Below are 14,638 nucleotides of genomic sequence, written 5' to 3' on the forward strand. Positions count from 1 at the left end.
TGTCCACCTGAAACTAATGGCATGTTATGTGTTAGTTTACGCCTCTGTAAAAAAATAACAAGGCCCTTCCCCACAGGGAGTGGAGAAGCACGGGGCTGGAAAGCGTGGCTGTGTGTGCTTAGAGCAAAGTTAAGGCAAAGGGGAGAAAAGGCCTAAGACTCCCTGCCGTCCCCCCTGCTGTGTCCACACTGCCTTCCCCCACCCCCCCACCCCACCCCACCCCCATAATCTCTGACTTGGAGACGCCTTCTACCAGCCACCTGCTTTGGATCTGACGTGTCACTCCCTCCTGGACAGGTCTTCCTTCGAGAATCCTTGGAGCAGAAACTGGAGAAGCTGCGGGAGGAGGAAGTTACCCGGGCGGCCATGGTGATCCGGGCCCACGTCTTGGGCTACTTGGCACGGTAAGAAGCATCGGAGGGGAGAAGGCATTAAGCTCCATGCAGCCTTCCCAATATAATCCATCAGGTGGATAGGCTGGTCGGGTGCTTTTCCTTAAAGGGCACCTGCATGGAAGGTTAGGATCAGGCGAAGGAGAGCCCCAGGTCAGTGCTCCAATCTCGCAATGCCAGATGCCTAGTTAGCTTGCTCTTGGCGAAGAGTAGGAAAGGTGGCCCCGAACCTCTCGATTAGAGCACTGGGATTAGGGGACCGTGCTGAGATGCTTAAATTGCTTCCCAGGTTCATCTTCTTGGCAAGCGGAAGCCAGAGACAGCCTGGCTGTTAACGTTGGTGTTTTGGCTGCTGATATTGGTGTCTCATTGGGTCCACAGAGGCCCACCTTCAGTGTTTACCAGAGAAGGCAGCATCTTTTTGTGCGTTTGAGTTCGGTCCATGCCTGTGGACCAGCATACCACCTGAGACCCCACACTGTTACATGTTCTGCAGTCCAAAGCTGTCCTGCTGTGGCAACTTTTTTGTTACTGTTTTCCCCCCTTCGTAAGAACAGGGGAATATATCTTTAAAAATCTCTTTTGGTCCTGTTTACAACCCAGCTTCCTGCCAGAACTTTTCAAAGTCAGCATTAGGGATTATGTGTTTATTTTCAGCCAGGATCATGATAGGGTTCTTGCTTTACTTTTGTTTGTTATTATTCTTTTGTTTTTCTTCTGCCTTGGTTTTGCCCAAAGGGGCCTCCTGTTCGAGACAGACTCTATAATGAGAGCATCTTCCCAAACGAGGTCCAGTTCCTTTGTCTTGTGGCATCAACGGAAACTCACTCGAAGGCCTCGAAGCCTCATTGCCTCCACAGTTATTCTGTTGTGCTGTGTCTTTGTTTTCGTTTTCAGAAAGCAATACAGGAAGGTCCTTTCTTGTGTGGTGATGATCCAGAAGAATTACAGAGCATTCCTGCTGAGGAGGCGGTTTCTGCACCTGCGAAGGGCAGCCATTGTTTTCCAGAAGCAGGTCCGAGGTCAGATGGCTCGGCGGGTGTACAGACAGCTGCTGGCGGAGAAGCGGGAGGCGGAAGCAAAGAGGAGACGGGAGGAAGAGGAGAAGAGGAGGCGGGAGCAAGAGGAAAGGTATGGGGCCTTCGGATGACACAGAAGGACACCTGTTGAGTTGGAGGCTCGGTACCCATCCTCACCCTGAGTTCCCCATGGATGCTGCCCAACCTGCTGTTGGAAACAGTAGCTTCTTAGCCCAAATGTAAAATGTCTTGGTAGCATTGAGAAGCTGGTTCTGTGTGTGTTTTTATTTCATGCTCAGAGTAAATACACTGAGTGGCCAGATTATTATGATCTCTGAACGCATAATAATCTGGCCACTCAGTGTGTGTGTGTATATATACATACACACACTGAGTGTATGTATATATACACACACACATATTAGAGGCCCGGTGCATGAATTCGTGCATGGGTGGGGTCCTGCCAGCCTGGCCAGGGGGGAGGGGACATGGGTGGTTGGCCGGCCTGCCTGCTGGTCGAACTCCTGGTCAAGGGGACAATTTGCATATTAGCCTTTTATTATATAGGATATACACTGAGTGGCCAGATTATTATGCGTTCAGAGATCATAATAATCTGTTCACTCAGTGTATATTGCCAAAGGAAGAGGCCCCGTCCATCATGCTTTTTTAAGTTGTCTTAGCAAAGCTTTTTAAAGAAAATGAGCAGTCTCTGACAAGTGGTTCTGGGATTTTTTTTCCCCATCATGTTTGTTTATTTTCACTGTCTTTTCTTTACTGTTTTTAGAGAAAGAGAGAGGGCACGAAGAGAAGCTGAGCTCCACGCCCAACAGGTGACAAATGCAGTGACAATGCGGCATCTTGTCCGTCCATTTTCTTCCCACTTCAAACACTTTGACTCAGAGTGTCTTCCTATAGAGATGTAGGAAGAACATTAGGAGGGATGTTTATGGTGCAATTTCTAACCCGTTACAGTTGGGTGAAAATTAATAGCATGTCTAAGATTTTAGTGTGAATCATGACAGCGTAACTTCTCTAAACCAGCGCAGCCAATGTGTTAGTGTGCTCGGGCTGCCATAACAAAGTGCCACAGCCCGGGTGGGTTAAACAATAGAAATTGATTTTCTCGCCATTCGGAGGTCTAGAAGTCTAAGATCAAGATGTCGGGGGTTTGGTTTCTTCTGAGGCCTGTCTCCTTAGCTGGCAGGTGCCCGCCTCCTTACTGTGTTATCACATGGTCTTGCATCTGTGCCTGCATCCCTGGTGTCCCCCTGTGTCCAGTCTCCTCTTACAGGGACACCAGTCAGATTGGATTAGGGCCCCACCTCACAACCTCCTTCTAACTTAATTGCCTCTTTAAAGGCTCTGTCTCCAATACAGACACGTTCCGAGCTCCTGAGGGTTAGTTAAGGCTTCCACATATCAACTGGTGGGGGGTGATCACAATTGTAGCCCAAAACAGCGTGTGGTGGTTCGTTACTGCAGAGGAGGAGCCATGCTTGTCCTCTGTTGCTGACAACGCCTCCTTCCTCTCCGTCCAGGAGGCAGCGGAGCGGAAGCGGCAGGAGCTGGAAGCCTTGCAGAAGAGTCAGAGGGAAGCCGAACTCCACCGGGAGCTAGAAAAGCAGAAGGAAAACAAGCAGGTGGAAGAGATCCTCCGCCTGGAGAAGGAAATCGAGGACCTGCAGCGCATGAAGGAGCGGCAGGAGCTGTCCCTGACCGAGGCCTCCCTGCAGAAGCTGCAGCAGCTGCGCGACCAGGAGCTCAAGAGGCTGGAGGACGAGGCCTGCCGGGCCGCCCAGGAGTTCCTGGAGTCGCTCAACTTCGACGAGATCGACGAGTGCGTCCGCAACATCGAGCGCTCGCTGTCGGTGGGCAGCGAGTTTTCCGGGGAGCTGGGTGACCTCGCTGAGAGTGCGAGTGGGGAGAAGCCCACCTTCAACTTCAGCCAGCCCTACCCGGAGGAGGAGGTGGACGAGGGCTTCGAGGCCGAGGACGATGCCTTCAAGGACTCGCCCAACCCCAGCGAGCACGGCCACTCGGACCAGCGAACAAGTGGCATCCGGACCAGCGACGAGTCCTCGGAGGAGGACCCCTACATGAACGAGACGGTGGTGCCCACCAGCCCCAGTGCCGATAGCACCGTGCTCCTGGCCCCCTCCGAGCAGAGCTCCTCCAGCGGGGAGCCCACCTACTGCCTGCCCCAGAACGCGGGGGGCCTCCCCTCCCCGGAGGGCGACTACGACTACGACCAGGACGACTATGAGGACGGCGCCGTCACCTCCAGCAGCAGCGTGACCTTCTCCAACTCCTACAGCAGCCAGTGGTCCCCAGACTACCGATGCTCCGTGGGGACCTACAACAGCTCCGGGGCCTACCGCTTTAGCTCCGAAGGGGCGCAGTCCTCGGTGAGTACCCTCTCCCCTGGGGGCCCCGGCTGCCCCCCACGGAGATAGGAGCTGTCCGAAGCCACACCCCTGCTGCTCCATCCCTTGGACCAGGCCAGGATTTCAGAGTCAGGCTCTTCAAGCCGATCTCAAACCACTTTCTCTTCCCCAAAGCAATCGGGATAGTAAATGGAACTTGGGTGTGTCTGCTGAGGATCTAACACAAAGCCCAGCACTGCGTTTTGCCCAAAGCCTAAGGAGACTTTGGCTGTGTCTGTCCCTGCTTTGCAGCCAGTCGGGAAATGAGACCTGCCCTGATTGGAACCAGAAGAGCCAAGGGCATTTTGGAGAACTTTGCTCACAGTAGTGTCACAGTCCCCACCGCAGGATGTCCTAGCTTGTTCTGGTTAGAAGGGAGGGATCTTTCAGGGCTTAAACAAGCCTTTTCCAGAGTCTGCATTTATTTATCACTTATTTTTTTAAATATATTTTTAATTAATTTCAGAGATGAAGGAAGAGGGATAGATAGAAACATCAATGATGAGAATCATTGATTGGCTGCCTCCTGCACGCCCCCTACTGGGGGAGGATCAAGCCCGCAACCTGGGCATGTGCCCTTCGCAGGAATCCAACCTGGGAGCCTTTAGTCCACAGGCCGACACTCTACCCACTGAGCCAAACCGGCTAGGGCTACTTATCACTTATTTTTAACCCCACGCCTACCCCCACCCCCTTGTTGGCCATGCATTGAATACTGCCTCGACTTTCTAAGACTCAATATTTTTAGCTTAGTAATTTAAAGGCAGTTAACTCTTGCATGGTTTGATGAAAATTAGGCCTTTAAAAACAGCAGTGTTGTTTCTTGAGTAGATGGCTTTTGGGTTAAAGTATGTCTAGCATTTTTTGTATCCGTGCAAGGGACCGTGTGAACGTTTTGGCGACCATGCCCCTGTAATGTTATGAACCGTGTGTCGCTTCTTTGCCGGTGGTGTTTCCTTTTCTCGATGCTGGTAGATGCTGGGCACGTTTGTGCCTGCTGTCTGGTTTTCTTGCTCACCGTTGCTCTCTCCTCCTCGTCCAGTTTGAAGACAGTGAAGAGGACTTTGACTCGAGGTTCGACACGGACGATGAACTTTCCTACCGGCGGGACTCGGTGTACAGCTGTGTCACGCTGCCGTACTTCCACAGCTTTCTGTACATGAAAGGTACGAGCTGCAGCCACCAGGGCGCATGGGCCTGGGTGGAGCGATGGCATGTGGAGGCTGTGTTTTCACTGAGGCTGATGGAGGGGGTTGGAAATATCACCCTCCCTACCCCTCACCTCGTGTCGGGTTCTCTAGCTGCGAGGAGGATGCCATGGTGGTGTGACCTGGGTGACACGGTAACACCAGGGAGAACATTGCCTCGACTCCCCTCCGTTGGTGCAGTGTTAGGACAGAGTGGACAGCCACGGTTACCAGTGATGAGAGTGACAGTTGGACGTTGGGATTGCTGTTGAACTTGGAATGTACTGCACTGCACCTTACTCCTTGGGGACCTTGGGCCACACTCCTCTGGGAAAGTACATACTCCTTTGGGAAGGACATACGTCTCTGGAAAGGACCTTGTACTCGTGCCTTGTTCACGATCCACTCTGACTTCCGAATCGGTGACCGGGGTCATGAGAAACCATAATCGTCACCGGGTTTTGGTAGGAGCTTTAGATGGATCGTCAGGAAAGGGGGCCGTTGTGTTTCTCGCATGGCCCTGGACTGGATGAGGGAAAGAGTCCAAATCACAGGGATAGGGCAGGGCAGACAGGAACCGTCGTCCCCAGGTGATGTCCCTCACTTGGTGGCCCTTTCTTTTCTCCCATTTTCCTGTTTCCCCAGAATCAAGTTTTTTTGTTTTCTCTGCCCCTTTTCTTCACTTTCTTTCTATGACCATCTTTAAGCATTCGCTTTTCCTTTTCTTTTTTACTCCATGAAAAACTTGATTCTGTGTTCCTTTTCTCCGTTTCTTCTGTTCTTTGCCTTTGTTTCTCTCTTCTATCGGCATTTTCCCCTCGTATCTCTTGTCCTCCTGAATACTTTTTTCTATTCTTACGTTTTTCTTTTATTTGGTTCCCCCCCTACTTCTGCACCCCCTCTTCAACACTGGCCTGGCTGCTAACATCAGTCCTGCTGTCCTCAGCCCCCAACCCCCAAGGTGCGCATGGAAACCACACCAGGTTTGGTTTGGGGGAGAGCTGCCTTTGCCTGAAGTCACTGGTTGGTGAAAATTTTTATAGGAGCCTTAGATTGAGACAGTCTAGCCAAGTGACCTAGCTAGCATCCGATCACGCGATAAAGAACAACAGGTAATCAAAAATCGGGACCTAATAATCCAGTAACTAACCATAGCTATTAAGATTTTTCTCCTCCATCTCTCAGAATAAATATAAGCTTTTTGTTATTAACTAGAGGCCCAGCACATGTTTAAAGGCCTAGCCTGTCTCCTCCTCCACCCCCTACCAACCACCCCAGAGGCTCTCAGTCTTTTGAGCCACATTCTGAAGCCCAAACCTCGCTACCGGGTGAAGGCGGGGAGAGCCACCGTCTGACACTCACCAGGAACCTGAAGTCCGAGGCTGAGTGTGACCTGCCCATGGTCTCCCCGAATAAGTTTTCCCTGAGTTCAGCCTGCACTCCATGACCCCCAAGTCTGAGAAAGGTAGGGAATCAGAAGCCTCTTTATATTTTTTTCAGAACCCCCTTTAAAATCTGGAATCACTTGAGTCTCCCTCTTCTCCAAACCTGGAGGATGTAGCACTGGCATTTCCTTACCGATGCGACCAGCTCCGCTCTGCCTTCCCTCCACAGAGCCTGTCATTCCCTCCTCACCAAGTGCCCAGGTCTCGCCCCTCCCTGACGTCAAGGGCCTATTCTGCCTCGTCATTGGCCGCCTCCTGGTGATGGATTGTGACAGCGTGAGGGCATCACAGCGTCGAGGCATGACGCCCACCAAGGCTTTTATTTATAGGATATATTTCCCCCTCCCAATTAATTGTAGTTCCTAAGTTAGCTTTAAGATTCCCTATATCAGTGTAGCACCCACCACTGCTGCTGCGCTTGCCAGCCATGAGCCCGGCTTCTGGCTGAGCAGTGCTCCCCCTGTGGGAGCACACTGACCACCAGGGGACAGCTCCTGCATTGAGCATCTGCCCCCAGGTGGTCAGTGCATGTCATAGCGACTGGTCGTTCTGCTGTTCGGTCGATTTGCATATTAGCCCTTTATTATATAGGATAATGTGTTGTTATGGGCAAGGCCTCTAATTCAATTTTTTTTTAGGTAGTTAAAGGGAGGGGCAGAATTTTCACTTGAACCTGAAGCTAAAATTGCCCTTAGCTCAAAAATATGCATACCACTGAGACACATCTTGGTGAGGCTCATTCTGAACCCCCACACTGTTCTATTATGTGTATAAGTATTGGGAACCATCTTATCTCTTTGGTGAAAGGAACCTTTTGTTATGTTACAATGACTAACTTTATCTCATGAGTTGTGTTTTGGCTTCAAGCCTGTATGCAGTATTCATGCAGCAACTTCAGCTCTTCTGTTCAATATTTACCTGGCATATCTTTTATTTTATTTTCTCTAAATCTTTCTAGATTTATATGTATTAGATAGGAATAGCCCATGGACACAGACAATAGTCTGGCGAAGGCCTGGATGGGGCGGGTGCAGGGTGGAGGAGATCAATGGGGGGAAAAAAAACTAAAACAAAGGGACATCTGTAATACTTTCAACAATAAAGATACATTTTAAATAAAGGAAAATATCTTAGTTGAAAAGAGTTTTATGTGAAATAATATAAGTAATTGCTCTACACTGTACTTTATATTCTCAACTCCTCTCAAAGAGATATTAATTGACCCTATGTTCATTGACTGCAGGACTGACTTCCGCCATGCCGACCCAGCACTGACGGCTACAGGGACTGCAATCAGACCCTGCTTTTATCTCCAGGCCTCTGTCCGGGCCTGATTGCAGCCCCCTCAGCAGTCAGTGCTGGGTTGCCTCGGCTGAGGCAACTGCAGGACTGACTTCTGGTTGGTCAAGCCTCTGGTCATTGTGGATGTGACGGACCCAGGGTTTTTATATATTAGGAAGTGGCATTGATTTATTACATAGTTGTCTGATTAAGACAAATAAGATTAAGAAAAAGTAAACATGCATTCAAGCATTACGTTTCAACATTAAAAAGCCCAAGAAGGTAAACAAGTGAATTTTTGGCAAACTCTTTTCTTAAAAAAAGTTATTGTGTAAGTGCATCATTACATATTTAATAAAGCTGTGGCCAAAAAAGATCAGAGAAACCATCCTATATAATAAAAGCCCAGCGGCTGAAACAGTCAGAACGACCAGAGACCAGAACGACCATGCCCCTCGCCCTGGCTGGCCCTGCCCCCCAGCAAGTGGTTAGGGGCGATCAGGCAGGCAGGCAAGTGGTTAGGGAGGATCGGGGAGGCAGGCAAAGGTGGTTGGGGCAATCAGGCAGGCAGGCAAGTGGTTAGGGGTGATCAGGCAGGCAGGCAGACGTGGTTAGGGGTGATCAGGCAGGCATGCAGAGTGATTAGGGGCGATCAGGCAGGCAGGTGGGAAGTTAGGAGCCAACGGTCCCGGATCGCAAAAGGGATCCCTATGGGATCAGGCCTAAACTGGCAGTCGGACATCCCCCGAAAGGTCCCGGATTGCGAGAGGGTGCAGGCTGGGCTGAGGGACACACACACACCCATGCACAAATTTTGTGCACCGGCCCTCTACTTAATAAAGAAAATCAACCACCAGATATGAGCATAAATGAGTCTTCACCAGCCTGTTCATCTACTAAAGGTGTTTGCAGTTGGAAACTAATAGCATTGCATCAAATTCTCTAAATGAAGGCCTGTTGAGAGAGCACCCAGAACTGCAGAGGAAGGACTGGGAACAAGTCCTATTGACAGCATAAGAGCAACAGAGTGAATACACTGGCAGTGAGGGCTATGGTGATGACTGTTGTAATCTGTCTTTGAAACAACTGTGAATAACCTTTATCATTTATAGACAATAAGATAATAGAATCACTTTGTATTACCGTTTCCTCTGGGCTTGTTTGAGAAACCCAGATTAAAGTCACAAGTCAAAAAGAAAAGAAAGTTTTGGTAGTCTTTGGCAAGTGTGCTGTTTGTTAGGAAATGGCTCTGGAGCTTGGCGTGACCACAAAGACTTCTCAGCCAGGTGAGCAAGCAGTGCTCGAGATACTAGAAAGGGCGGCAGTTTGTATTGCTCAACGAAGCAGGTGCTCTCTGCACACCAGACAAGGGCAGTGTTGTCACTGCCTTATCTGTTCCAATGTGAGATTTAGATCTATAATCATTGAAGAAATTAATCTGAGGTCTTATTTAAATTTATTTCTAATATGTGAAAGGAAAATAACTTCTTCATACTTACTTTCAATATCCATGTTTAAATGTCTCTTTCTTTTAATGACTGGCTAGTTAAAAAAGACGTGGAGATTTTATAATAAATTATTGAAGTAGATTATGTTCTTCAGTGGATACATTAAAACAGATTTTTTTTAAAAAATTTTATTGATTTCAGAGAGGAAGGGAGAGAGAGAAAAAAACATCAATGATAATAGAGAATCATTTTTTTTAAAATATATTTTATTGATTTTTTACAGAGAGGAAGAGAGAGGGATAGAGAGTTAGAAACATCGATGAGAGAGAGACATCGATTAGCTGCCTCCTGCACAACCCCCACTGGGGATGTGCCCGCAACCAAGGTACATGCCCTTGACCGGAATCGAACCTGGGACCTTTCAGTCTGAAGGCCGACGCTCTATCCACTGAGCCAAACCGGTTTCAGCAATAGAGAATCATTGATTGACTGCCTCCTGCCCCCCCCCCTACCCCACCCACCCCACCCCCACCCCTTGGGATCCAGCCCGCAACCCGGGCATGTGCCCTTGGCCGGAATCAAACCTGGGACCTTTCAGTCCACAGGCCAACTCTCTATCCACTGAGCCAAACCAGCTAGGGCTAAAACAGATTATTGAATGATGGCGGTAAGAGTGTCCTTGAAAAGTGTAGACTACTAAGATAAAATTATCCTGCTAGAAAGGTATTAGAAATATTTTTTATTTTATCAAAGGTGATATCCGTATATCTTTGTCTCCTTGTATAATTTTGTTCAACAACAACAAAAATCAGTGTCCCACTAAATAAGTTATAGCTAACCTCATTTTTTTAGGTCTAATTACAATTCACTTTGGAGTCTTACTTTATTTCATATTCTAAATCCTATACCTTATACATGTCGTTTTCAGATGCTGCTGCTTTTTTCTTTAAGATGTGTTTATCCAAAAAAAAAGGTCTATTTTGTTTTCCTATGTAAGTTAGAGTTTATTGCTAAACTACAAAATCACCGACTAGTCATGTTATGTTGACCAAACAGGCAGGAATGTATAAACTTTGAAACCATTTTAAACTAATGTCCCCTCTGGGGCATTTGAAGGTAAACATACAGAAGTGGCCCTGACTCATTGCAGGGTTAGATGTCAGTCAACATAAGAAGGGGACAACCTTCTTGTGTCATCCAGCCAAGCTAGTGTAATGTCAAGCCAGCACCCCCTGAACAAGCTAGCACCCCATGAACAAGCCAGCAGTGCTGCCATCCTTCATTGAGGGGTGTCTGAGGGCAGGTCACGTGTGGCAAAATAAAGGACAGGTGGAGCCTTAAGACCAACTGCTATTGTCATCCCATTTGATTGGCTTTTCTTAAACCCCTCCCTACCCGATCTTGGGGGGAACAGGTGGCCTAATGAACTCCTGGAAACGCCGCTGGTGCGTCCTCAAGGACGAGACCTTCCTGTGGTTCCGCTCGAAGCAGGAGGCCCTGAAGCAAGGCTGGCTCCACAAGAAAGGCGGCGGCTCCTCCACGCTGTCCCGGAGGAACTGGAAGAGGCGCTGGTTCGTCCTCCGCCAGTCCAAGCTGATGTACTTTGAAAACGACAGCGAGGAGAAACTCAAGGGCACCGTGGAAATCCGGACAGCAAAGTAGGTTGATGAGCCTTGGATGTGGCCCAGCGGGTGGTGCTCTGGGGCGGCTGGATCATCTGCTGGTGCCACAAAGCCAGCCGGTGCGAGTTCGCTGAGGCTGTGGGCTGCAGCAGGGGTTGAGTGCGTCCCAACCATTCACTTCGGTGGCGTGCTTAGTGAGGAAATGAGGGGAACGACTTCATCCGTGAACAGGTCACTTTCTGTGGTTACATTCAAACATGGCTCTCGTTTGTACGATGCTGGTTGGACATGTAACTAGCCCCCTGGAGCCGTGATTGGTGGTTTGCAGGGATCATGGTTGAACGATTGGCTGAGAATCTCTTTATCATCCTTTTATTGGTCAACATACCACTTTGAATTCTCGTACACTCCCAGCTGTGCCAACAGATTGCTGAATTGGGAGCCAACTGCCAATCTGGAGGTGTTAGGTTTTTTTGTCCTGTGTTGTTTTTAAAGATATAGTTGATATGTAGCATTATGTCAGTTTCAGATTTGGTATTTGTATATATTGCAAAATGATTATCAGCACACAGTTATATATTTTTTCTTGTGATAAGAACTTTTAAGGTCTACTTTCTTAACAGCTTTCAAAATATACAATATGTGTTATTGATGGTAGTCACCAGCCTGTACATTACATTCCCTCAACTTACTTATTTTATAACAGAGAGTTTTTACTTTTGACCATCCTTACCCATTTTTTTGTACTTGCTGATCACCTTCCCCACATGAGGTGTTTTCTTTCTGAAATGAAGCATTTGTCTTCTTCCCATGGTGGATATATACCAGTGATGGCAAACCTATGACACGCGTGTCAGCACTGACACGCGTAGCCATTTCTGATGAAATGCAGCCGCATGCCGAGGATGAAACATTTGCTGCTCCTGAGGATGAAACATTTGCGACTAGAGTCTTGGAGTTAGTTTTTTCCTCAAAGTGACACACTACCCGAGTTATGCTCAGTTTTTTGGCGAAGTCTGACACACCAAGCTCAAAAGGTTGCCCATCACTGATATATACCATCTTCTTTCTCAGCAATGAGCAAAGCAGAGCTGGTCTTTGAACCCAAGAAGACCCCTTTCTCTGTCACCCGCTTGGTGCAAAGCATTTGAGCGCCTATTATTTTTGTTAAAATTTAAGTAAGGTTTTTGAGCCCTAGCTGGTTTGGCTCAGTGGATAGAGCATTGGCCCTCGGACTGAAGGGTCTCAGGTTCAATTCCAGTCAAGGGCACTTACCTCGGTTGCAGGCTCAATCCCTGGCCCTAGTCAGGATGTGTGCGGGAGGCAACCATTAGATGTGTCTCTCTCACATCAGTGTTTCTCTCTGTCTCTCCCCATCCCTTCCATGCTCTATAAAAATAAATGGAAAAATATCCTCGAGGTGAGGATTAACAACAATACATACATACGTACGTACATACATACATGCATGCAGTGTTTCCAAATTCCCTTTGTAAAAAAAAGTAAGATTTTCAGGAAATGTTGGAGTTAGGGGCAGCTGGAAACTAGATGCTAAGCATAAAACTTGTTTAGCATAACCTGTAGCCATGCTCCACTTGAGCAACCGCACGTATTTAGAAAGCTGGTAATAAAGGCTTAGAGAGATCAAATGAACTCCTGAAGTCATGAGTCCTGAAAATAATCATCCAGCATGATCAGCTTTAGAAAATGATTCATGAAAAAGTGGAAAGTCAAACAGGAAGAGGGAAGTGTTTGGGGTATTTACAGACAAATAATGAAATGCAGACGGCAGAGTATTGGACTTCTCCGGGCTGCCTTTGGGCTGGAGTCATTGTAGGAGCCCAGGCTCTGTTTGAATCTGAATCCCCCAAAGAGTTTTCACAGATGACACAGCTCTTTGCCTCACGCAGTCTTCCCTCAGCCCTATAGACCATGATGTTCCTCTTTATTCACCCCGTAGGAGGGGGCCCACTGATGCCAGGAAGCTGCGAGAAGCATGTGGGTCGTGGCCTTGGGTTTTACACTTTGTATGTTATGTTGTATGTTCCTTTTGCACCTCACTCTGCTGCTTAATAAAGCCCTGTTCCTCAGCTATTTGTAAAAGTTTTAGACTTGAGGAAATGTTAGCTCTTAGTCATTTCTGTCATAGTCTCTAGAGCAGTGGTTCTCAACCTTTCTAATGCCGTGACCCTTTAATACAGTTCCTCATGTTGTGGTGACCCCCAACCATAAAATTATTTTCGTTGCTACTTCATAACTGTAATTTTGCTAATGGTATGAATCGTAATGTAAATATCTGTGTTTTCCCAATGGTCTTAGACTCTACAGCAGAGGTTCTCAACCTGTCATGACCCACAGGTTGAGAAACGCTAGCAGGGTCGCCTAAGACCATAACAGTAGCAAAATTACAAAATTACAGTTATGAAGTAGCAATGAAAATAATTTTATGGTTGGGGGTCACCACAACATGAGGAACTGTATTAAAGGGTCACGGCATTAGAAAGGTTGAGAACCACTGCTCTAGAGGAAGAGCATGAGTTGTTAGGGTTTCACCACATTAAGATTCTTTATTAAGATTTTTTTATTTTATATTTTGAATGTTTTATTATAGAAAACTCCAGTCACATGCAAGAAGAATATACTAGTAATGAAATCCATGCACTCATTGCCCAGCTGCTAGCAGTTACCTACCGTGGCCATAGTGTTTCATTCATAACCCCACCCCACACCGCTCCCCTTACAAACCGCATTCTGTAAAGCAGGTTCCTGACATCCTATAATGGCTTCTGTAAATATTTTAGTGTACACTTGAAGATTAAGGCTCTTTTTAATATATAATCATGATCTTATTGTAACATTTAAAAATAACATTTAACTCCTTATCATCTAAACTGGAATCATTGTTCAGATTTCCCCGGTGGTCTTATAAATGAAGTGTTCTTGATGGTTTGGGTTGGTTTATTTCTTCACATTAGAATCCCAGTAAGGTTTATAATTTTCAGTCAGTGGACAGATCTCCCAAGTCCATTAATGTATAAATTCCCCCTGCATCTTTCTTTCCCTTACTACCTATTATTGAAGATGCTGCCTCATTTATCCTGTAGTTTCCAGACCACATTTCTTGTTGACCGTGGTCTTGATAACGTCATCTTACCCCACCTCCAAGGAAGCTTTCTACAAAGGCAAGCCCAGGGTCTCACCCGCAGAGGGCCCCCGCCTGTGTTTGCTGAATGTTTCCCAGGACCTAGGACCACGGCCTTGTAGCCAGACCACAGTCTGACCCCCTCAGCACTCAAGGTTGCCGACTGCGTTCCTGGGAGGCAAAGTGGCTAATCCAGGACGACCTGGTCGGGACAGCTTTGCCCAGGGATTATCATCCTGCTCCAGGCTCCTGGCTGGCCCCTCCCCACTGCTCAGCTCTCACCAGCCACTTGGAAGAGGCATCCCAGACCACTCTGTAAAGACTCATCTTCACTTTTCTGTTTAATATTTTATCTCATCTCAGTGATTCTAGCTATAAGGTTATATACGTTTATTTTTTTCTATCCAGTCTGACTGTGTAGTTTTGCAGATGTAAAATGAATGTTGTACTGTGAGCAGTTGTACTATTCCAGTTGGCAAAGCAAGCTGGCTTTGTCCCCAAGATCCCTCATCAAATATTGCCCTCCCTGGGCCAATCCTTACTCTGCTGGTGTTGTGTCCGAACGTTGTTAACCCTGTCCACCGACTTGAAACCTCTAGGGCTGTTTAGGGAGTGTTGGGATGACACCTCAATCCTGCTCTTGGCCCCAAAGTCCCGCATGGAAACAATGAGGCTG

At 47.5% G+C, this 14,638-nt stretch overlaps 1 protein-coding gene across 1 annotated transcript in view; it reads left to right on the top strand.

The window, feature by feature from the left end:
- The window catches only part of MYO10 (myosin X), a 207,344-nt gene that overhangs the window by 172,962 nt on the left and 19,744 nt on the right, over positions 1 to 14,638 (top strand). Inside the window, exons 22-27 of the mRNA XM_008151670.3 lie at positions 298 to 404; positions 1,290 to 1,523; positions 2,199 to 2,244; positions 2,953 to 3,819; positions 4,880 to 5,003; positions 10,613 to 10,856. Coding sequence (XP_008149892.2) covers positions 298 to 404; positions 1,290 to 1,523; positions 2,199 to 2,244; positions 2,953 to 3,819; positions 4,880 to 5,003; positions 10,613 to 10,856 — 1,622 coding nt within the window. The remainder of the gene's footprint in view (positions 1 to 297; positions 405 to 1,289; positions 1,524 to 2,198; positions 2,245 to 2,952; positions 3,820 to 4,879; positions 5,004 to 10,612; positions 10,857 to 14,638) is intronic.

Source organism: Eptesicus fuscus, chromosome 4, assembly GCF_027574615.1.
Source record: "Eptesicus fuscus isolate TK198812 chromosome 4, DD_ASM_mEF_20220401, whole genome shotgun sequence".
NCBI lineage: Eukaryota > Metazoa > Chordata > Mammalia > Chiroptera > Vespertilionidae > Eptesicus > Eptesicus fuscus.